The sequence below is a fragment of the Phalacrocorax carbo genome, chromosome 4 (assembly GCF_963921805.1).
Source record: "Phalacrocorax carbo chromosome 4, bPhaCar2.1, whole genome shotgun sequence".
In the NCBI taxonomy this organism is placed as follows: Eukaryota; Metazoa; Chordata; class Aves; order Suliformes; family Phalacrocoracidae; genus Phalacrocorax; species Phalacrocorax carbo.
In genome coordinates, this window is record NC_087516.1 from 10083771 (window position 1) to 10109306 (window position 25536).

The following is a 25536-nucleotide window of genomic DNA, read 5'->3' on the forward strand; positions in this document are numbered from 1 at the left end:
GTTTGAGCAATCACAATCCCTCTGACGAAGCAGAAAGCAGAAGCCTCCGTGCCTGCCTGTGCGGGAACAGAGTGCTGCAGTCTTGGCACTCGGTGGAGAGATGCTATCGGGGGTTGCCAGGGAAACCGGAGGATGCAGACCCAGCAGCTTTGACTTTGCATAAACTGACAGCGAGTTCAGCTGGGGACGAGACACTGAGAATGCTGGTGGTTTCCTCCAGCTCCCAGGCAGGACCGTGATGGGCTGTATCTGAAGATTTCCTACAATCAGGGCTTCTACTTCCACCACTTCCACAGCAGAGCCTTCGTGTCCCCCCGCCGCGTACCAGCACCACCACACATGTGCCCACCCCATTGTCCTCCCCCTTCTTCCCAGGTTAGACAACACACACAAAGGCCATTTTCCTGGCCCATCGCTTCCATCCAGCCTCCTCCTCACTGAGCTGCCGTGTGACAGCTTTTAAGTATTTTTGAGCTTTCTGGACGGAGGTATTCTCTGGAAGCAGAGGGATTTTTTAATTGAAGTTCCTTTCATTGCAGAGGGAGCTCTGATATCCCACCTCCCTTTACTAACCTGGAGAGAGCAGGAAACGCTGTATGACTTGTACAGATCTAGAAAGGATCACTTCAGAGTCTACTGTAGGTTTTTTTTTTCCTGAAAACAGCCTTGATTCAGAGGGAACCTGTCATACAGGAGAGTCCAATACAGGTGAACTACTGCCACCTTTGGCAATGCTGCTCTTACCTTATTATCCCATATCGTTCCCGTTGTGGTACCCCCAACAGGAAAACTGTTGTGGAATGCATTGTTGTGGTTTGGAGAAAAGAGATCCCCTTTTTCCCTCAGAACCCTGAAGTGATCTAAATTTAATTTTAAAAGTCCCTTTAGGATAAATTTCTACTGTTCATTTATTTATACACACCTTAAGGCAGCATTATTAGCCCATAAATATCATGTACATTAATTCAAACGCAATCTTAAATTTGTATGCAGACTTTCCATAAATTTTTCCCCGCTGTTGCACCTCTGAAGCTGAGACCCTAATGTCACAGAGCTGTAACACCTTTTTTCTTCAGTGAAACGGCATCCCAAAGCCGTGCATTAAGTCCTCTGGAAAATAACATTAATTCTCATAAAACCTACTTCCTACAAGGAGCAGAATGAATCAGCACTGGCCGTTTACGCTTCATAAGAATAACTGTGCAGGTAGATCCAAGGAGCGCTATTTTCATTGCAGATTTGTATCCCCCACAGATGAGATGGTTCAGATGTGACACGGGCAGATTGAATATGCCTAATGCGTGAAGTGGCCACCGACAAGATATTTTGGGAAGGGAGATTTTCAGCCGGTGGCAAGGGAGAGCACAAGACAACGTTAAGTGACAGGCTGGTATTCCAGCTTTGATTTGCCACCCCTCTGTATGGGCAACTTCCATTTTCCAATTTAAACTCATTTCTTTCACGTTATTTGCAGAAGTGAGAAAGACTTATCGCCAGTTTGTTTGACAGGATGGCAGCTGTCACTCCATGAAACAGACCCCGAAATGAAGGAGCAATCCAGCACATGGAAGTAGAAAGTCCTGACACTTTAATTATCTGAAGAGATTACAAGATGCAAGTCTTCCTTGAGGCAAATGTATATTAGTATTGATATAGTCATTGTGCTTTTCAGTAAGAGAAATAGGAGTCTGTATTTACATAAGAAACTATAGTGTCCGAGATCTTTAAATATCATATTTATGGAAATGATTCTGAATTACAGCATTTACAAAATAAAAACAAGCTTGAATAAATATTCAGTCCATTAAATAAGATTCTTTTTTTTTTTTCACAGAAGCAACTTTTTGTGCATATTTATTTCACAATTGAAGTTTGTTGTATTTTTTTAATCCTATAAAAGAAGCATTAGATTTGTTGGTTTTTTTTCTAAAAATAAAACTGCAATAATCATTGCAATGTGAAGCCTGAGATTTACGCCTGAATAGGTATCATTGCTTGCACCACTACCTCCCACCAATCGCCCAACCCCATGCCTTTCCAAACTCTGGTGAATGCCAACACTCTGACTCAAGGATTCCATGGGAAAGGTTTCAGGGAAATAATAATTAAAAAAATATAAATAAGGTGAGGATAACACATCATAGCTGACATAGTTTACAAACAGCATCATAAGGCTTGTGCATTACACATAAACTAAGTGAAGCTGTTTCATCTGATTCATGTGACGGTAGTGCCAAACTGTTGCACCCTTATATGGCTCATTAACACTGAATATTAAACCACTTAACGAAGGCGATGTCTCCCAAAGAAACAAATTAAGAAAAAACCCAAAACATCAATTACACTGGCCACTTTTGTTTTATCATTTTGAATGACGATCTTTCTTGAGCATGATACCGCAAACAACTTCCTCATCCTTTTTTGTATTTATCACTTTGAAACGCAGTGTGTAACACCACGAGTCAGGAAAGGGGATACAGCAAAGAGCTCTTGATCTCGCTTCCTCTGCAACCAGAGCGCACGCTGTCTTGCTTTTCATGTGGCTAACTCAAAGCATGTCCGAACGCCTTTGAAACCTCAGTGCTCAGGGAGCTCTTACCGCAAATAGTTTGTGCACGATCATAGCGTGAATCCATGTGAGTCTTATTTCTTTCCCCTCCAAGTGGAGATAAAAATTAATCCCTGGTGTTTCAAATACAAACATCTGAGTTGTTAGCATGAATGAAGTAACAGTATGCAATATTTTACACAGTTACTCTGCCAAATGTGGACAAGTACCCTTCTCTGGCTGACCATTCTGTAGGACCTTTTGAATATATCATCACATATTTGCCATTTAGAAACCATCTGAAAAAATCAGTATGGGAGAAATAATTTGTCACACCTACTGAATTCTACTGCTAAATTCTTTCAAAAATATGTATTTTAATATTAATTCATTCATTTGGTTACCATTTCCTCTGAAGTTCGTTAAGTTTTAAATGCTAATATAGGAACCAAAGCTCTGTGTTATAATTTTATTAACAGGATTTAGCATAAATGATGCAGATTATAAATACTTCCAAAACTCCAAAATATGGAACTGGAAGTTGTAAAACTTCATTTTTAGAAGACAACTTGGAGTTATTGCTCTGCTCAGTAAATGAAAGGCAACAGAAACATAATGCTTCAGGACCCTCAGTGCTTCCTATGTGAGTCACAGAAAATTTTGCCTTTGTAAATACGGAATATGGATTTGAAATAGTTTTGCTTTAATTAATCCTAGCATAGCTAGCAAAAATCTAGTAACGGGAAAGTTAAACCACAGCAGGAGGGAGAGCGCTGACATCCACAGCCATGCTGGTATTCTAGTGAGCACAGAAGTGTCTGAGCTTTGGGATTGATTTGCTGGGATGGACTAGTTAACCGGCTACTCTGCTCCTAGCAAGTAAGGTAAGCAGCAATGCTTGTTCAATTCTCTGAGCCCTATTTCCTTCCACACAGTGCATTTGTTCTGCATATGGCATCGTAACATTAATGTTATAAATTTATGGAAGACTGTACTGTAGCCTTGGAGCCACAGACGCTTCATGCTTCCCTTTAGCAGCTTAGTAAAATGCAATAAAAACTGTCTGTACAAAATTTATGATAATGGATGTCAAAGCTTTCATGCCCTCATGGGGTCCCTCTTTCAAGTTAATTCTTGGCTTAGGTCAAATATATCAGTCCATGTAAGACTCCAGAAGACACACCAGTAATTTAATATGTCAGATACCAGCTTTGTCACTATAGAAAGGAGTGACATGGAACATGTAACAGTGAGTGCAAACACGGACAGGCTTCATCTGGCCATAACGAGGTAATGGAGCAGAGTGGGAGGAACAGCGGGAACAGAAGATCTGAAAAACAAGAGGAAGATTTCACTTTAGCTCCTTTGAAGAACTGGATGGGACAAAATTGTTCTCAAGAGAGGGGAGAGAAGACTGTATGCGCTGGGACTCCTGTGAATCAGTAACACCAATCTCCTTCAGCACAGCAAGTGAAAGCCCTCTGCAGGCAGTTCATAGCCCAATGACCAATTAATCTGACCGAGCTTAGCCTCTCTGACACGGTGCCCGAGCACTGACGTTAGCCAAGGCAGGCCTGTCTGCCTCTGCAGGTCACAAGAGGAAGGCTGCTCCACCAGAGATGAAAAGAAGCATCTCTCTCCATTGGCTTTAAAGAAAGACTAGGGAAATATTTGTGAGTATCTCCAAAGTTCCTACTCCTGCAAGTCCAGTATAAAGTTAACGAAAAACAGATTCTCTACCCTCATCCTTTTTAGCTTGTACAGCATCAAGTGAAATGGGACTACAGATTTCTGGCTTCCTGAGGCACATGACTGCTTTTATTCTCCCCTGCTCCCTCTTCCTCCCCCACGAACTGGCAAAGCCCTACACACCGCAGCCCTCCTGCAAAGGTCCGGAAAGAAAGCCAAGGGACACCCCGTCCCTGCAGCTGAGCTGTGCATCACCTCTTGCAATGCAGGCTGCTGCAGATCGTTAAAGCTCTGAGCGGTCCAGAGTGACTCTGGATTTGGGTGTTTGTTCCAGGATCTCAATTTATCGCTGTATAAAAGTCAACACCACCCCTTCCCCACTTTCTAAATGCAAGCTGAGCAGTTGACAGCCAAGACATACTAACACTCCTGACTTGAAAACCCTGGCCAAGTGCACACATTTTGCTGTGCAGCTGAGTTTCTGTGGTAGGCATAAATTTGCTGATCTCTTTGGCAGATAGCTCCTCACGTGTTTGAGTCATTACCTTGCCACAGCTCCGACAGTGGTGTTTCCTGCGAATGACTGTGAAAGGAGCCTTGCACGCAGTGCAGTAGCTGCAAACTTCATCTGGAACCCAGTCGGGAGGATCTGTCAGAAGCACAGCAACAAAAGGGAACATAAATCAAAAGGGAATAAAAACAAACATGCAATTACCAGATCCTCAAGGGAGTAGGGAGAATAAAATATAACAGCAGCTGCTTCCATCTGAGTTTCTCAAGGTGCTTTGCGAACAGGCAGCCAGGTGAGTTCAGGATGCCTGAGAGGGCTCAACTCCCCCTGCTTCTCTGCCAGGTGCCCACCTTTGGGCAGAGCACAGCAGGCCCTGAAACAGAGCATGGCAGCTCTGGACTCGAAATATATCCTATTCAAGTGAAAGTGGCAGGGGAAAGGGGATAAGCAAAATAAAGTATGAAGGCAAGAGACTATTAAAGCAGAGTTGGAACGTGGCTGTTTTTGTCAGTGCAACCAGCCATCAAAATAAGCTTAGAGCTGAGATTGTTCTGAGCTTCTTCAGCCCTCCCTACGGAAAGGCTGACTGCTTTTCTGCAACGAGGCAGGCAACTCTACAGGTAATAAACTCAGAGACTGATTACTGTCTGCTAAGCTATTAGGACTCTTACTGGAAGTTACCAGTAACTACAACAAAACCACAAAATCAAGTGTACGAGGCTTAGAAGAGAAAGAATTCAACCATCATCCCACCAGCATGTTTCAGTTGTTTCCCCTGTGAGCTCTCCAACTTCTCATAAAAGCCAAGCAGGGAAATGATTTGGTTTTGGCAAAGCAGAAGGATTTAGCCTCACTTCTGTTGAGCTGCTTCTGCTAGTGACAGGCTGACATGACCCTCAGAAAGTCTAAAATTACGAGTGTAGAAATGAGGTAGCCGATTGTTTAATTAAGTTCTTAAAAATCTAATGAAGGGCACCAGAAAGGATCCATGGACACAGTGAACGTGAACTGCTGGATGTATTTACCCAAGTTCCCTGTATACAGCTTCTCTCCAAGTATTATTTACAGTATGCAACCCATGCAATTGCTGATTTATAAACCTGACAAGCAAGATCCCTGCCTCAAGGAGCATATTATCAAGCAACAAAATATATGGTGCAGTTAATACTGAGGTCAAGAGGGCTACAGCTACAGGCAGAAAGATAATTAAATGAAAAAATCCACTGCATTGTTCAAATATAACCGTGACCAGTTTCCATGTGTTTGTCACATTGCAACGTTTGTCAAATTAAAAGTAAAAAGATACAGCATTCAGTGCAGAAAGTGTTCAAAAAGCAGATTAACAGAAAGAAAGAGAACTTCAAATATTGATTCAGTTTTTACGGGCTCCACTTTTTTTGCAAGTTGAACTAGTTTAAGGAAGCAATCTTTCATTTAATGAACAAACTCGTCTGATAAAGGTGACAACTACAGGGACAGCAACCAAAGCCTGTGCACAGAGCAATGACGGATGTGGTGAAAAAGAGGAGGCTGCACATAACAGCCTTCACCTCATCTCTGGTAACAGTTCACCTGAAAATGTTCTGTGGGGACACAAGGCTACTAAATTCTACTTGAAAAGCAGGCTTTCCTATGGCAGCAGGGAGATGCAGGGCTGCCAGCTTAAGCCGAAGCATTAAGAGCAACGAAACCAACACATTTCTATTTCCAATTCTTTTCCTTCCCTGCAACCTCCCTAGCTACTACATGTAACTTGCCCAGTGAAACTTACTCCTAAGGTGAGGATGATTTTGAAAACTTTGCATCACTTTCACAGGAACCTCTGATCTGAAACCACGGCAAGGCTGCTGACCTTGAGCGCCTCCACGTTCTCCGTCCAGGAGGTCCCTTGGGTTATCACACATATTCCAAACAAAATAATGAGCCAATAACGATATTCCTGTTTAAAACTTGCCAGTAGACCACATAGCCTTGATTATGCTTTCAAGGACTTAACAATCCCATTGAGTCTCACTAATTTTAAAGACACCAAAGTTTAGGAAGTTATTGAAGCTCTGTGCCACCAGGTCTCCCTGCAAAATAAACACAGTTGGCAGAAGCAGGTTTGGTAAGATGCCTGCTTCACTACGATGCTTTATCAATGTGGGCTACCATGTTCAGCTAGTTACTGATTTTAATATTCACACAAAAGACAGAAAACACAGGCTCTTTTTGTACAAACTGCAGCATGCCAATACGAGCTACAACTTCCACAGCAGCTAGTACCATAATCACCCCTTCCCTTAGATCGTGATTAGTCCAGACACATTATAGGCTAATGCAACCCCACACAAAGACTTGAGCTCATCAGCAGAAAGCAGCTCTCTTATCAGGTGTTTACCATTTTGGTTTTGTTTTGGTTTTTTTTTCTGTCGTTGCCCTTGAAGTGCAATGTTGAAAAAGTTATTTTTTTAATTGACCTTGTATGGATTTAATTGGCTCCAGTGCTAAATAAAAATTGCAGAAAAAACCCCCACGAGAAACAAAAAATTTATTTGATAAATAATGACCTTATAAATTCATAATAGTAATATAATTCATAGTTCATGGTTACAGAATTACTTGACTGCCAGAAGAATTCATCTGCAAACTTGTTTTTATAATTGCATAAAAAAATAAATCACGTCTTAGTGGTACTTAATTTACAGAAACAGTATAACCCTCTCTGTAGAATGTTCTCCCACATCAGATGGACTCTTTACCTCCATGTTGGTGTCACGTCAGCTGATTCACTAAACTAACGCATCAGTAGAGTGAGCTAAAGGGCACATTTTCCCCCGGACAGTGACTCAACAAGAGCACGGCCCTTCGAGGGGGCTGCGCGGCCAGCCCCGTGCCCCGTTGCTCTGGGCTGTAGTGCCCTCCTGCCATCCCCACTGCTTGCACCGAGCTCTGCTGCACTGCAGCACACCCCCAAATAGTAACACTTGGTTACGTAACAGCTTTTAACATTCAAAATGCTGTACAAACATTAATTGCTTTAATCCTCATCACCCAGCTACAGTCAGTAAAGTCTGCGTGGGGAGAAATCAGGAGAGAAATGTCTTGCCCAAATTCATGCAGTGGTGCAGTCCTGAAATAACACTCGAAATACGAAACTTCAGGCCATTTTGCCTTTGCTTCCAGTTGCGACTGAAGAAGTCCTTACAGTGAGTACAAACACAGAGGTTTCATTTTGAGAGCATGCACTTGCTGAGAAGTTAAACACAACCCTGGACTGGAGCCGAGGCGCCCACACTGTCGGGGGGGAGAAGCCCTGAATGTCTCTCTCAGCCCGTACAAGCCCCAGCGGCAATGGGATCAACACCCCTAGGTCCCCTTCACATGCCTCATCTCGCTCAACCTTGGGAGCTGCCTTTCTGACTTACATATATGAATGACTGAGTCATCAGGCTTTTTATAGAACAGGTTTTTGAAATATTCTCTGAAGAGCAGCCTCATGAGGGAATAAAGCTTCGACATGAGGAGCAGAGTGCGTTACGCAAATGAAACCCCTAGCATCAGCCTGAAGACAAGCTGGAAGCAGGGCAGCAGCACCGCACCCGTAGGCTTTTATGTTGCAGTCCTTCCCTGAGCTACGCTGCTCCATTAGCTCTGCACGCAGCAGCAAATGGAAACATCCAGTCTCTAAAGCACTATCTGCCTGTGCTTCGGGGATTTGTACAAGGAATGGAGGGAGAACCTTGTTCGTGGGCTAATTGGCCCACTGCTTTATCATGCAATGAGAGTTAAGAGAAGTCTGCTGGGAAACAGATGAAGACCACAGCACAAACATCAAAGAGGAGGAGGGAGGGAGGGAAGGGATTAACGAGACAGAAAGACTACAGAAATGAATTTTAGAAGAAAACATTAAAAGCATGTACCAAAAAAAAAAATGCAGAGAAAGGAAGAGAAACAAATATTTAAATGAGTAAGAAGCAAGTTTAGAGAAAGGAAAAGGCATAAGATAAAATTAAATAGTGTGAAGACTGAAAAAGACATTCAAAAAGGAGAAACAGTATTCCCAACTCTTAACTATCCAGAAATCTTGCATTATGATCTCCCATAAATCATGAAATTTTATAGTCTTTTTATTTGCTTTATGATGTTGCTTTTAGAATTCACCTTACATGTGTCTGCAACTTCATTAGCTACAAGTTTTCTGTTCTATGAAAGTTAAAAATCTCACATAAATCCAAGATGCTGGAGCTTTAAGAAAACCACAGTCATGATAAAAATCATAGACGCTGTAAACACTGTTAAAAAGCACAAATTCATTTTCGTGAAGTATGTGCAACACATCTACTGCAGTCCCATCCAATCTTACAAAACCAATGAACATCTCTGTGTCCCGGAACACAAGGAGAAAAGAGCCTGGACCCGAATCCATCAACAGTGTTGATTCAAACAAGATTAGACCAGAAAGTTCATTCAGTGGTGCTGAGACACAAGAGACTGGGGAGACTGGGCCAGGGCTGGGGGAGGGAAATAATCCCAAAAGTTGTTGGAGCTTGTAGAAGGCCTAATTTAGCAAATCTATACTCTGGTAGAAAACATATCAGAAAGCAGGCATGCCACAACCCCCTGTTGACCAGCAGCTACTAAACCCTAAGCTTGTGGTGCTGTTTGGATTATGGCCAGACAATTCAGAGAAAAGACTCTTTCTGCATCTTCTGTTTTTATCAAATATTCCTAAAGCAGAACTTCAGCTGAAAGCTCCTCCTGCACTGATGTGCATTAGATTTTAGAGCACATCATCCATAACCCTGATTATACTTTTACCAAACTAACCTTAAGAGGGCTGTCCCTAGAGCAGCCTGTAGAACTTACAGTGCAGCAGCAGTCCAAGTGCATTACCTCACACCTGCAAAAAAGGTCAGATGGGCTTGCTGTAGCTCTTCTGATGAAAGCAGGAATTGTAAATTCTCAGTTTTACATATGGAAAGAGAACTAAGGTGACATGACTTCACCCCTCACTTCAACTGCCACAGTAAGATGAAACTTTTTGTCCCTTATGACACAATTTTCCACGTCATTCTGGGCCATCTCTGACTTCTATATAGGATTCCTAGGAGGCAGTTGTACCAAAGTAATCTTTACCCTTGCTCAGCAGATTCAGTGTCGATTACAGCTGGCTTGATATTTTTTCAATAAAAATAAGTTTTTTTCTTCAGCAATATTTGATGAAAATTTTGGGGATGAGGGAGAAAACAGAGGTATAGACTGACCAGCTTTGGGGACAGCTCTTGTCAAACAGCTTTCTTAGGATGGAGTTTCTGTGCAAATCTAGAAACCTTTCACCAAAGCAGGGAGCTCTGCTGACTTGGGGCCAAGCCTCTGCTCTGCCTGATTCCAAACAACCTTGAACAATGATGTCCTGTGTCCATTCTGTACAGGTACGTGATCAGCAACTCATTCTTTGGGCAAAATAATTATTTATGTAGAATGGACAACTCTGATAGGAAACACCGACTTCCACTAGGATATGGTTTAAATTTTCACTTTACATCAGATGGACCAGAGACTTGGATCTTCCATATAACCATTACTAGGAGTATTTCTCTGTAAGAGTTACCAACTATTATAAACCAGAAGCAAGTTGGTAATGTAGATCTACGTACTACATGCCAGAAGAACATGCAATACATGTATTTTTAGGGCAAAAAATTTCAAACCTAATAAAAATCCTAGTTATGTCATTGTGGAGCTAAATAAGCCCATGCTTATGTTTTCTCCTCCTGTAATGAAGTCTCAACAAGTTCCACACTGTACTGACAGAGAGGGATAGTCTTTGAAAAGGTAAAAGGCTCTGAGCAAGTTCTTGAAATGTAAGTCAGATGAAATTATTGCAACACAACCTAAAAACTGTAAAAAATCCTGTAATTTTACATGCATGATTAAGTATGCTCAGTTGATTATAAAACACTGCCTCGATATGGAAAACTATTTTAGATTCTTCTCTTGCATGTTGTAAGCACAGCTACTGAATAAGGAAATAGTTATATGGGCAGAATTCGTTTGGCCACTGAACTGTGCAACAATTTGACTTCTTTGATTTAGAAAGTGTTGCTGGTCATCATTATAAATAATAGAGTAGCCATAGGCATGTAAAGGACAAAAGAAAAACTGAAGCATTCAGCTAGGATTGACAGCTAATTCTAGACTCACGGTGATTAGATTCTGCACATACAGTAGCACAGGTAGGTTTTCTTGACCTTGTGGCTTGTTCTTGTTGCAACAAGAACATGAGCTCGAGCCTTGGGACCATAAATTACCGAATTGTGCTCGTGCTGCGGCTTGGGAGAGCAGCAAGGACTTGTGACTAGACAAAAGTGGGTGGGCTGGAATATTACAAGACAGAAAGGGATCAAGGAGAAATAGCGTCCTGTTGTGCAGCAAAGAGATGCTGACACCATTTAGCACAAACAGTTATTTGTACTGGCAGCCAGAGTAAATCCATTATGGCTCAAGTTCTATGTGGCAGCAAGCAAGGCAGTTCTGTACGGATGCTAGAGTAATAAGGAGTGAAAATGAATGCACGGTTGCAGACAGAGCTCCAACAAATTATTGCTACAGCAAATATTTTTATGGAGCACCAGCAGGTTCATAATGCTTTCTGTTTTTTCTTGGGAAAAATCTCCCGATTTCCAGATGTCTCATGCCTATTCGTAGACAAGAAGTGTAACTCACTTCCTTAGCAGGCCTGTAACTTCATGACATTTACAACTAAAAATATTCACCTTCCCTCAATCGCAACTGATGAATCTACCTAAGTAATAAACTACCCCAAAATACATGTATGGTCCAAATTCAGATTTGCCAAAGTTCACTATTAAAATCATCAAGCTCACAAGGATAAACATAATGCTCCCAAATATGGTGAGCAGGGACTTATGCTTGATTATATTTACAGATTGATAAGGAAATGAATACATCAAAATCCTTATCAAGGAAAAAAAAAAGAAGTTACACTCTATGTGTGTATATATATGGGAAACTTGGCTCATACAAAGCAAGTTTTGTATTGGTGCTGGAAACAGGATCCCAGATGCGTAAGTGGCAGAAAGACAAACTTTTATTTCCCTGATGTTTGTTTTTTTAAAGCCATAATACATATGAAGAATGACACAGCTCTGTCCTGGCAGGGATACATTTTTACTACGTGAACTAAGAGTAATTTCCTTACATTTTCAAATTGAAGGTTTGCTTTAATTCACGTGCAACCCATGCTGCTCACCCTCAGTCCCATGCAAACTTCTTGGTCAGATTATCCAACAGTGGTTTGTCCAGATCTGGAGCTCAGGAACTTCCCAATAACCTTGTCCCCGCACTGGCTCATAGCTCACCAGGACACAGGGAGAAAGGCAGTACCACAAAAGGTCCTGGGACACAGGCCCTTTCTGCTATTGCTGCAACTCAGAGCAAGCATCCCTGGTAGCAAAGCGCCCAGCCTGTTTGTTTCTGAGCAGCTGCCACTACAATTTGCTTTGAGTTTATACACAGAACTTTGTCCCCCACTGGCCATCATCTCCATCATACAACCAGGGCACAAAATGTATGATATTTAAAACTTAATTATGGAACATTGTATAATTCATCTATAGTCTAGGAAAATATAAATGTATTTGCTTTACATTCTCTCCCTACAATATAGTGCTTTTTACACTCTATGAAGTATAAATACATATGCTTCCTTAAAAAAAAGTCCCAGAGCATTAGGACAGCAAAGATGCACATATATACCACGGGCTCATCTGTACTTTCGAAAATGCTTTTGTTTTGGAATGCAAATTAATCTGTAGTTTATTGTATTTCAACCTTCAGAAGGTCACCGGATTTAACTCTTATACCCTTGCCAATGTCAGCTGGCTCATAATAAACATTCATATTTATTTTATGACCCAGACCAGCTGGTGGGTTTTATATACAGTAAGAATGAGATATCAGACAAAAACAAGTGATTCATCTTCATAATCCAAGTAGAGGCTGGAACCTTCAGCAGAATCTTAAAACTATTCATTTATTTGTTCAGGTTGCTGGGCTGGCTTTTTTTTTTTATTACCATTGATTGGATGCAACCTTAAACATTCAATACTTTCGGTAAGAGGGATTTATTCGATAATTGGAAAAAGCTTTCCTGGCAGGTAGCTTGCTGGACTTCCTCAATTTGATACATGCTCATGTTCTGCCACGATGGCAGAAGGGAGGAGCTACTGATGTGCTCATTTGCTTTAAATTCACTTTCAGCTGAAATCATTAACAGTAACCTGAAGTATAGAAATGATGTACAAAAAAGGATATAATTAATTTTGGTGCAATGCTGTCAGATTGGTGCAACGCGCTCAGACTGTGCGTTGAATCCATTTACAGTGGAGACTGTGATGTACTGCCGTTGGTGGCCTGTGGCCCAGATTTGGCCTGGAGGACAAACCCGTTGGGCTTGCTGCAAGAAACAGGGAACAATGTTCATGCAGCAAAGGTTGCTTTAACCACTAGACATCTTCATCTGTGCCCAAACGTCACCCAGCACAAAGTCAAGGGCTGTTGCTTCCACAGTGGCCAGCAAAAATCAGGTAGGTGGGGAGGTGTTATAGGGAGAAAAGGCACATGGCTGCTGAGGTTAAAATACTGCTGTAAGTAGTATTTTAGTAGTACTGCCTCATGCTGGATGCCTTAGGGATAGCAAAAACACGTATCCCATTAGCTATCACTGCATACCTCAGTAGAAAAAAAGTCTTGCCAGCAATGACAACTTGTGACCTGAAGGGACAGAGGCCTGGAATGTATTGGAGGAGTGGGGACAGAATGGGTGCTTCTACAGTTTCTACAAATTCAACAAATTGGCTCACTTCAGATGACCCTTTTTGTAGACCTTTTGTAGTTGGTTCTGGTTTGGAAGCTTAAATAAGCTTTGGAAGCTTATTTCCCTGCTCCCCAGCACCCTCTGTCTCTGTGATACAGAAAATTCCTGCCCATCAGCAGATCTGAAAGGTAAGTAACAGCAGACTATGCTGGTTAGTTTACATAGTCAGAGGAACTGTACTGATTTGTGCTTGTAGGTATTTACAGTGTAACCACTTACACACAAGCCAAGAAAGGCTCCCAGAGAAAGTCTGCAAGGAGACTAATTCAGACATGCCCAAGCCTTCCCTGTGAGCAAGCATGGGTACCAAAAGCTGAGTACCTGCAGGAGCACTGGCTACCTGGCTCTGTTTAGAGGATGTGTTAGCATGGGAAAACATTGTGCCAAGGCAGCCAAACTCATTCTGGCATCCAAGTCTACTTAATCAAAAGAGACTTGGTTATCCCCCAAGGCTCTGCTGTACATCACGCAGGCATACGTGAAACACCTGCTATTTCAGAACAAAGGTGCAGGCAGGAGGCTGTTTTCGCTGTAGCTGTCTGCATGCACCATTAACACTACAGGTTGGGTTTTACCATTCGCTTAGGGCAGGGACATAACTGATTCACGCTACCTGGTTGCTGCAGGGGCTCTTGAAACTGCAAAGACCCCCCCTTACTGCACGCCTACACAGCCATTAACATCACCTAAGCGCCCAGACTGTTGTCCTCTATTTCAATAAATAACATCCCAAGCCATGGGCTGCACTCCTCCAAACATAAAACCTTCCCCATGCCAATAGGAGATGCCATGAAAAACTGAGGAACCTTAAAAGTTGAATAACGTGCCAGGGAAGTGAAGTGACTTTGCCGTGACAAAATGTACATCCCCTGTGAGAAAGTTATTCAGCATCCTGCAGTTCAGAATAACTTGCTTTCAACTTCTGTAAGTCAAATTCACTGACAGCATCAGGCATCGATTCAAAACAAAAGAATATGAACTGAAATGGTAGAGAATGAATAATCTCTTGCATTCTTTTCCAATACAGCCTATACATGGTAAGGATTTTGCTTAAAGATTTGTTCTTTTCTGCACCTTCTCTGACATTCTGAATTATGGCACAATAGAAAAAAAAATCAATTAAAATGACTACTGAATAGTTCTTTATCTGCCCACAAATCATCTTCCTCCAGAAAAGATAATATTCCTACAGTGCATTATACATGAATTAGCCCTGCTATTCTAAATAAATAGATTATATTTGAGACCCTTTAGCCTGCAGCTTTAGAAGAAGGGTGAGCAAGCAAACCATGGGTTTTATATAAGCACAAAATAACATAAATGCAGCATTACTCTAAAGCTAATCTTTAAGAGGTGTCGCCGTCCCCCCCTCCCCGTGACTTCTGATCTTTATTACAAATGACACGAACCAACATTTTTCGGTTGGCCACCCCTCTCTGCATACAGAGACGTACACTGCTTATCACTCAGTTGTCAGTCATCCTGCATTCAGAACCTCTCACTGGAAGAACAGTGGTGTACGTGGACAAAGAGACAACAATAGGTCACAGTTTTAAAGCACAGGGAAATTACTACACACTTGAATTTCTGGGAAGCCTAGATACAGTTTCACAATTGATGGTTGTCTTTTATTTCTCACTTGACCACAGAGACACCACCGCACCGATAATTGGGCTCTTGGTGTGCTGAATCCACCACTTAGCCCTGAAGATCAAAGCTGATTGCTTTCTTGTTCGCTCCATCTTTCTCTTTTCTTATTCTTTGACTGCAAGTGCTCTGATACCTTTTAATCCATTTTTTATATGATGTTTACCATACTAGGGCTATAGCCCATAAGTGGCTCCTAAGCACTCCCGCAGCAGCTCAAATTAAAAAGAGAAACAAAAACTTTTGAGCTCTCGGAACTCTTGAATCCTGACCAAAACTGAGATTTACATGTGCACTTTTCTTCACTCTTACCATGTATTGAGAGATTTGAGTAACCTGAGACTTACCTAAAACTAGCTTTTATCTTTGATGTAATATGGTGAAGAACATGAAAATAGTAACAAAAATATTTTGATAATATTGGAGACAAAAGTGGAGAAAATATGAAAGGTTCCTTCTACTGTGGGAAAAAGTTGCACCTCCACATATAGCAAACGATATAAAGGATCTCTTTAGATTTGGCTTAGAAGACCTTACTTAGGGCTTTGCATCTTACACAACTGTCTGAAACTTGTCATATGTAACGTCACAGGCTATATTAAAGCCTTTACTGTACAGAACCTTTCTGCACTCCTACAAAGGAATTCATACTGGATATGACAACTTGTAGATCAGAGTTTCATGAGGCTGTTAGAAAAAAATCTGAAAGAAATACGCTCAGTTTCTCATCTGACTTTGTCTCTAAATCATACTATGACAACATTTTATAGCCACTTTCCAGAGCCAAACTTTAAAAGAGGGTTTTTTTCATTTTAATGATTATTTTTTTATACATCAGTGTTGTCTCGTTTTAATCCTCAGAAAAAAGAAAGTACCTTCAAAGTCACCATCTCTGGCTTTTGCTGCAAGTTCTGAGGATGATATACTTTCTTGACATAAAGCACAGTCTTCCAATGCTGCATTCCTTAAACCCTGATTAACTGTAAAACAAATCAGAAAGCACTGAAATTAATATTTTGCCAATTTGCACTTAAAATATTCATGTTAGGACTTCTGGGATTAGATTACAGTAGCATCTATATGAACCTTCTTATACTTCTTGCTTTTTCTTTACCCTGACACAAACAGTGATTTAACTGTCTCCCCTATTCTTCTTTGGAATGGCAACAGAAATGAAAGATGCTGTAATTACAGGACATACAGTCCTCTTACTTTTAGCAGTTTAGCTGCATCCTATATTTTATTTCCCAGTTCTTAACTTGGATCCTTTACAGAGAAGTAGATTGTAAGAACAACCAGAGATTCCCTAGGTGAATCACACACATCAAATCACATATATCAAAGAGACACTTCATCCCAGAAGTCCCTGACTTTTATTCGCTCATTCTGTTTATGTTTACTGTTGTCAATACCTTTTTTTCTTTTTAATGTAACAGTTCATCCATGAGTACTGTTGACTAATATATTTCCTAGTGATAATTCTTTACAGCTCCAGTTTCTTTATCCCTCTTACTTGAATGTTCAGGAGTTCTTTGCTCCTTCCTCTCTGCAGCAATTCTATCTAATCCCATTTTTTCTTGCCAATGAAAAAACAGTCTCTCTTCACATCATGACATCCCGCCACCATAAAGATATTGTGGAAGTTTCAACCACAAGTAATAGAGGACCGCAATGCATGTTGTGCATGATCCTATTGCTGAGTTGGGTTGGATTGGAGGTTTTCCTGCTAAATTTAATCAACTTTTAACTTAGTGTTTCATATAAAATCCACAATGCTTTTAAATGAAACTGGGAGAAAGGGAAAGGAAAAGTTCTCAATCATGTGGGAAGAGAGGAAAAAGACAAGAGAAAGCTCTGACAACCTTCAGATGCTGACAGTTCTAATCATAACAAAGGACAAAGGCAATTGCAGTCTTGCTGGGATGACATGGTCATTTTCAGCTAAGTTAGCAGACTTGCCGCTTTGAAAAAGAAATAATAAAAAAGGTGACAGAGAAAAAAATTTCTTGCATTGGCTCATGATCTAGTTCTGGTTCCATTATTTTAATTATCTAGAATTCAAAACGGAATATTTATCTATTTTAAAGCCAAATTCAGCATTCTGCATTTTCTATAAGTTAGGCCAGATTTCAGCATTTTCCTGAGCATTCTCACCTAATAATCTGTTCTTTTTACACAACTACTTAAATTTTGTAATCAAAGATATACATCTGGGAAAATTAAAACGTGTCCAGCCTGAATAATAACAGGAAAAAAAAAGTCCAAACCCCACATAGATTATGTTACGACCATACAGGCTATAAACACTGTTCTGTTGTACATAGGAATATGGAAATGAGCAGACGCGCTCTGAAGGCTTTAACTCTTCCATCATTTGCCTCAAGACATGCTGTGTACCTATACCTCCAGTGACTTCATCCCACTTACCATCTGGTTGCATGACATTTTTTTTAAACTTAGGTCAAATCACTGTACAGTGGGCCCTGCTAAGAAGTTAACAGAATGTTAAGGAAATTCTAGTAAAAAAGTTCATGGATCCCCATGGGCTACCAGCAGAAATTCACAGCAGAAAACCAAGATTTAAATTTCTTTACCTTTCTTTTGCTTTTCCTTGTCTTCTGTTTCAGGTTTGGTTGCCATAACTTCAAACAAGGTCTTTAAGATACTTCTCAGATCACTAGCATAGTTTGTCTGCAGCTGGTCAGCAACACCTGGGAGTTTGAGAAAACAGATAAACCAGTACTAGGCTATTACACCACCCTTAAAAAAAGCAAATTTGTTGCTACCAGTAACGGCCTCATTTATTTTTGAGGGGATCGCTTGCTTGTGTTAGGAATAAAAATTGAACATTGAATTGAACTAATTTTCCATAATAGCCACGTAACATTCTGGCCTTTATGCTACCTGCGATTTGATACATATCTTCCTTGTCCTTTGGCAGGAAACACAGAGATTCCTTTTCACTAAAATACAACTGCTGCATCAGATTTCTTCCCTTGAAGACATAGGGCATCACCAAGAAAAAGGAAGCACTTTCAGGTCTAAGATGTCTGCATCTCTGATTCTGTAAATTCCCACCAGGTAACAGGTCATTCTACACCAGTTTGCAACTTAGGCTCCAAAACAGTCTTCCTGCAGCCTCATCTCTAGGGTTCTACCATGATGTTATCGGCACAAAAAAAAAAAAGGATGAATAGTTTTTATGTTCAGAACGAAAGGCTACTCTCATACCTGAGATACAGACAAAAAGGCGGTGAATAAGATCATTACTGCCATGAAATCTGGATCTGATCTTTTCTCGGGTGGCAATTTTAGCAGCCTGCAAAGCGAGCTGGATTTCTTCCTGATCAATGTCATCAGATGAACAAGAACTTGTCATTAAACTGCTGTTGGAGAAAAAAAAAAAAGTAAAGTAATGTAAATCTTCACTCAGTTGTTCAGGATGTTCAGCAAATCCTAAAGGATTTATGACTCAGGCACGACTCTACAGCAAACCGCAACTAACTGCTGTAAATTATTGTTGAAGTTAATTAACATGCAATCAATCACCATCATGTTTGATTTTCACTCTGTGGCATAGCTGCAAAACAAAAAAACCCAACACCAAGACAAACAAAAAAAACCCCTTTTAAGCAGAAAATAATTTATCTCTATTTTATTGCTTTTTCCCTAGCTATTACAAAGTGCTCTGCCATTTTTCACATTAACTTTTTCTAAAAGCTCAGTCCTGAGACCATAACTCCAAAAATCCGAAAGGTGAATATCAACCTAAAAATGAGAAGGTCAGTTCTGAAGTCACCTTAGAAATTTATTAATGTAGAAGTTAATTTGAAAAAAAAACCTTCTGAATTATGTTACCTTAAAATAATGAGAATAGAATCTAAATATAACCTTACATAAAAAAATAGAAGGGTGATAAAATATAATTTACACAGTAGAGGTAGATTAGTCCCCTTAGATACCTAACTGTAGAAATTGCAGAAATGTCAAACTATTGCAACAGAATGGTTCATCAACTCCAAAGAGTTTGAAGTGTGTCATCAAATGTCTACTAGAGTTTTAAACTTTCTCTTAAAGACCAGATGCGCAGTTGCCAGCCACTTCCACCCCCACTCCCCTTTACGGAGAGGAAGCTTGAAATAACCTGAGACTGCAGGGAAGCTTTGGTGGGAATCCAGCTTCTTCAAATATCTGGAATTACCTAAACTATTCGTAAATGAAGATCTGTTTTTTTAAAAAATGAAGTATTTAGGGAAAAAGTAGCACTTTGCCAACGGAAAACCGTTAATTAGGACTAGAGTGCAGGATGTAATTACACTGAAGACCTAAGGATTCACTGTGCTGGCCAAAGGAGCCGCCTTCTTACTCTACTACATTCAGGGCAGAGTAACACTAAGCCAATTTTCCCCACATATTAGAAAGAAAATAATCTTGCCAATGATCACAAAAAAGTAGAATATTTAACATACAACCACACTTCGGCAGTCCAAAACTCCAGCACGCTCTACTACACAGAAAACTATGTTCACAAAAAAAAAGCTACTGACTGCATAAATAGCATGCATAGTGAAGGGAGTAGTTTCTAACACATTCCAGGCTCAATCTGCTTTTATTAGGTGCTGAAACATTCACCACCTTGCAGATCCCATCCCTATGGCAGTATGCACAAACAGTTATTGCAGGATAAGACACCTAGGTAATATTTGTAATTATTTATAGCAAAATTTTATGGGATATAGTTTTGAAATTCTACCTGCAGGCTATACAGGTAAAGCCTTTAAAATGTAAAAATGAATTTATTAGGCCATGCAATCTTCAAAGCTCGAGTAAAAACAGAACTGAAAATCAATACTGGAGATCAGTTATTGATAGAAATAACAATAGAACATGTATAGCACCATTACCTTAGCTGGCTTCCCATTCTTTCAAAGACAGAATAAAAAGCAGGCTTGCAAGAGGTTAATTTTGTTCATGTTATCTATTGCTATTAACAAAAGCAAATTCTTGTAAAAAGATGTTAGTTCTATGCTTACAGTTCCCTCAGCGCCATGACTGACTTGGTTTATTAAAGATACTGAGAACCAAGTGAGAATTCTCTCTCTCATTTTTTCTTTGCTTTTCCAAAGGGGATATATTTTATATACAAATAATAGCAAGCCTGTCAGTGTGGAAAGGTTTGTGTTCAAGACAATGAAAAGGTCATGTAAGAACATGGCTTATGATGGAGTAAACTGAAAAGCAGTAAGAGCCAGGCAGCGATCCCCGATTCACAACGGTATGCTGCAGATTATTTCCTATTTGCACAAACGCTCACGTACACCGATAAAGGAGTTTGCCTCGTACTGGGGCCAAATAAGGGCTACTTTTTTTCTTGTTTTTAAGAAGAATTCATCTTGCAGTGATATACACATTTGCCCTACAAATTGCTCTGCAAGCAAGCACAGACCTCACGACGGAGACAAATGCAGCCTGTATGTAATTATATAATCCCAATACAACAGTCTCTGAAACTCCCAATAAGCAAAAACCTTGGTGCAGGGGAAGGCCGGGGTGCTGATTCAAGGATGACTCTTCCCTCCAAATAACAGCTGAAGAAGTATTTCAAAGTAAGGTGCTAAGTGGGCAGAGAGCTGTGAAGAATGCTTTTCAAGAATACAAACTACTTAGTCCTTTCCCATTTTGCAGAAAGGAAGAAAGGCTCATTCCATGATTCTGACCAAGCTCTGACCAATTTTAATAATAGTGTTTGCCTTTCTAAGTCTCCTCCAACTGGGAGGAATGCAGGTTTACCTACTTCCTAACTCCTACAAGGAATGTGATTTATGTTCCAAGCTATTCTGTGCTAGATTTTGTGGTGTGTCATTAAGACTGGTCATGTCTCACCACAAGACTGGATGGAACTTTTGTCCTAAAAATCCCTGCCACAGAGCACATAAGAATTGCTTCAGCACTGTGGGAGGGAAGGTCAGAATGCATGCTCCCATTTTTAACATACTTTGGTATGCACAGTCACATGCAAAGTACAATTTATATATACAAGGGTTTCAGAAAAGAGGATATGTTGTTTTCAGGATTGCTTGTGCCATGAAAAAGAGAAAAGTGAACGTTCCTGAATTTAAATTCCAATTTAAAACTGGACCTGAGAATCACTAGTTAGAAACAATTACTCTACCTTTATGAACAGGACCAAGTCAGATTTAGACAAAAATGACTCGTAAAGAATGACTAATGACCATCTGTTCTTTACTTTAAAATATATCTTACTGTTAAAGAATGTAGCCAGAAAATTAATATTGTAGCAGCAGTCAGAAATACTGTAAGAACAGAAACATCGCAATTGTTTCAGATAAACAGCAAGAGATACCGCTTTTCTTACAACACGCTATCCCAAACAGCAGTGATCACATCTATGCAAATATTAAAGATTCTCTTCATTTTTAAAAATAATATTACAGAAAATAAACCTGAATTTTGACCTACAGAGTTCAGCTTACCTTTTCTCCAAATTATTCTTTCAAGCAAGGTTTTTTTTCTAGTTCTAAAAGGAATATCTTTCCTTCTTGACTTATCTAACATGCATAAATTGGCTCAAAATTCTCAGCTGATACCAGATATGTAGGAAGCATTCCATTAATGTGAGACTACACTCAGATCTGGAATGTTTCACTGCCAATATCTGCAAAATCAAGTATCACTGCAGAATATAAATAGCCGTACTAAATAGCTAGAGGCAAGTCCTCATTTTCTCAGATTCTTGGTTGATGTGAACCCTGTGTTACCCAAGGAATTAAGTTAAGAGGAGAGAAAACAAAAATAAGCATGGAATTCCCCTTGTGAAATGTTTATTATATAAAAAATGCTTACCGAGTATTTATTCTTGATATTGTAAAAACACTGCACAGCTAACATGTCTGAGGGCAAATATCAAGAACTAAGACATAATGTAAAAGGTTGATTCCAAACAGTAAACCTGCTTATATGTTGTAAGAACAGATACCCTCTGGCAGATGCAGTGAATTAGCTTTTTACCTAACTTGGCCAGCAATTTTAAAACTACTCTACATTTGTCATGTTAGAAGAACAGCAAAACACTCTTGGCACTTTAAAGATGTATCTCCAAGAACAGCTGCCTGCTGTCAAAGCTTGACTGTGAAATTTAATCAAATATGTACAAGCAAACAAAACCCCAATAATGCAACTGTACACAGTATCATCTTTCACCTGTGGAACAGATCTGCTTTACAGCTTTTAAGTGCCAGAGGATACTTGTGAGCCAGCTTAAGCAGTAGTATCCATACATAATGGAACGCAGGACCATGGAACTCAAGGATTGTGACTGTCACTTTCAGAAGTGGCCAGTCATTTTAGGTAACCCTGAGATACCGATGGCCTTGGGATAAATTTGTTGGTCATCGACACTCACGCAGAAACAATAAAACCAGAAAATTCTAAAACTGAACAACCAAAGTAAATTGATTCAAAGTTGGACCAAATTTAAGTATTTTATATTTGTGCTCAAAAAATAGTCAGTAGCAGTAGAAATCTGTGACCACTCACAGGTGCTTCCTTACAAATTTGTCTAGAAGTATTTGGTCCATTAAACCTGAAATCTGCTCTGAACCTAATGCAGAATGTGTAACATTCAAAGAATCTCTCATTACTCACAAACAAACCCCCAGGGTATCTTAAGTATGCACTGAATATATAGCACTGGCAGATAAAAAGAATTTAAAAGTTCACTGTATCAAGTACCATGAATACAAAGAAATCTAATGAATTATCACGTTTTCAAAAGAATAATAAAAACTTTTAAGAAAGTGGCTTGGTTTTATTTGTTTTTAGAAATCTTAGATTAAAAGTGGTCACTGTTTACAAAGCAGTAACCCCAACATATCTATCTACTATAAATGATGCAATTGTGTCACCAAATTTAATAAGAAAGTAAGATCATCCTCTAAGTCTCTGACTTCAGGCTAAGTCTTTGTTTACAACTAATTTTCAGACACAGATTTCAGAGAATTGTCAGTGGTGTCTAAACTGAGAGGGCTCTAGTTCCAGCAAGACAAACTCATCCCAACGAAGTTTGATCAAAATATTTAAGAAGTTCTATGAACAATACTACATGTTTACTAGAAAAGTGTTAACACTTAAGTCAGTGACTATCCTTACACCATTTGTGTTACACGAATACTGGTAACACCAGTGATTGCCATTCGCTTGCTCGAAATCTCCAGCAAACAGCACATGCAACCACTTGCAACAGAGGAGGTAACGCTTCCTGCTGTAGTGTGAATTCAAAGCTTGTGAATCCACTTCATAGTGATTTAAAAACCCATGTATTAAATGGTAGTACTCTGATGCAGAGGTTTAGCCACTTGGCAAAACCAGAGTGATAAATTCTGAGGCAAGGTTGCTCTTCAGCAAAATCTCATACATTCTATATAGAAGCAGGTGAGATGCCTTCTACAGTAAGGAAATGTGGCAATTTTGCAAAAGGTTTTCTATGATTTCACACATTCCTATTTACACAAAAGGACACTGCAACTATAAGCCATGCCGAAAGTTTTTACAGAGGAACAGTATTCCAATTCTTAAATATCAATTATAGTTCATTAGAAAATTGATGACAGACTGCCCACAAATTACAAAACAGTGCAGTTCCTTGAACTTAAATTACATCAATTAATTGGCACTAGTTGGTCTTAACAAATCTCTGATGTCATTACTCAAAATGCCATGTTTTGAATAACTCAAAGATACGTACATGTATAGCAATATAATGTAGATGAATTTCCATATATATATTTTTTAATATTCTAGTTCTTATATTTCTCAAAAAACATTATCATGAACTCCCTGGGTTTCATTCCTGTTTGTACAGAATTTGGCACAATGGCTACCTTATGCTCTGTGTTCAATATCAACAACATAAACTTTTTAGCCAACCTACGATATTTAAGTTCTTTTTCTTTCCTATCTGAGCTCTTTCATACTTTAATTAAAAAAAAAAAAAAACAAAACAAAAAAACCCAAAACCAAACCCAAAACTCCTGCAGGCAAATCTATGTCATTGCCTGCACACAATTTCTAAAACTACTTCACTAACTGGTACATTCATCCCACTGATACTTGTGTAGGCTGTAACTGGAAACCCCACCATTAGTCTGGCAACCTGTCTTTCCAAGCTATTACTCCCACTTCTATTACTCTTATACTTCCTAAGGCTGTAGTCAACTCTGGGTTCCAATTTGAAAAAACAAAACAAAACCAAACAACTGCTCCAAAGGGCATTTAAAAGATCAGACAATAGTTGGGGAGAAGACAAAGGTTGTATAGATGAAGAATGACAAGAGGAAAATAATGGGGGTTCAGTAAGAGAAGTATGACTCCATGTCAGTATAAAAAAAATAATACTGCTTTCCATTCTGCTTTCTGCAGTACCGCTGGTGTTTCTTTTTGGATTCTCTCACAAGAAACACAATAAACAGCAGGTTAAGCCCCTCTGGTTTCTAATGTGCTAGTTTTGATATGATTAGAAGGAAAACTATGAGATTAATGGCTTCTTAAAATTATTTTACGTTAAAGGGGTGGTGGCTACATGCTCAATTTTAGAGTCATTTAAACAAAATCCAGAACATGTTTTATTATTTCAGTAATAGCATATAGTTATTTAGCTAAGGACTGTATGTTAAGGAATGACCCCAGAAGCTACATTTAAAACAGACCAAAAAAAGCTTTAATGCAGAACTTTCTTCTTGACTTTTTAACCCTAATATCTACTAAGTCAATAGAGTTTCTTATGCAATTCCTTAGGTATTTTCTCTATTTTAACAGAAAAGGCTAAAGGGGGGGGGGGGGGGGGGGGGGCGAAACGGGGGATGGGACGGGACCCAAAGAACCCATTAAGGGTTCCCAAGGCTTCAAAACTGTCATGAGAAACAAACCACACAACTGGCATGCAAATCCCTCTAGGAACAATCTAGCTGAGCACCACCAGGAGGAGTGGATTTGACTACACTACAGTATTATGACATGTATTAACAATAGCCAGCTCCATACATGGTAGCACATGTGCTAGAAGCCCCATCTGCTGTCAACCTTTGGAATTCCACAATTGGGGAATTATTTTTCCTATACTGCAAGATTTGGAGAAGCCCCTTGTTAGCATCTTTTGCTCCAGCAGAGGTAGGCAATCTGAGGTCAGTTGATTAAAATAAGTGATTTGGCTAATAGGATTAACCACATGTCAGAAGTGATACC

The 25536-nt window shown here is 39.7% G+C and overlaps 1 protein-coding gene across 3 annotated transcripts in view; it reads right to left on the reverse strand.

Annotated features, from left to right (window-relative positions):
- Positions 1 to 1567: 1567 nt before the first annotated feature.
- The window catches only part of ZFYVE28 (zinc finger FYVE-type containing 28), a 167221-nt gene continuing 143252 nt past the window's right edge, over positions 1568 to 25536 (reverse strand). For 2 of the 3 annotated variants that reach the window (XM_064448987.1, XM_064448986.1), the window contains 5 exons: positions 18508 to 18662; positions 17871 to 17987; positions 16152 to 16256; positions 4783 to 4886; positions 1568 to 3878 (listed from right to left, as the gene is read on the reverse strand). In XM_064448987.1, coding sequence (XP_064305057.1) covers positions 3747 to 3878; positions 4783 to 4886; positions 16152 to 16256; positions 17871 to 17987; positions 18508 to 18662 — 613 coding nt within the window. In that variant the 3' untranslated portion in view covers positions 1568 to 3746. The remainder of the gene's footprint in view (positions 3879 to 4782; positions 4887 to 16151; positions 16257 to 17870; positions 17988 to 18507; positions 18663 to 25536) is intronic. The other variant, XM_064448988.1, reaches the window with a different exon arrangement.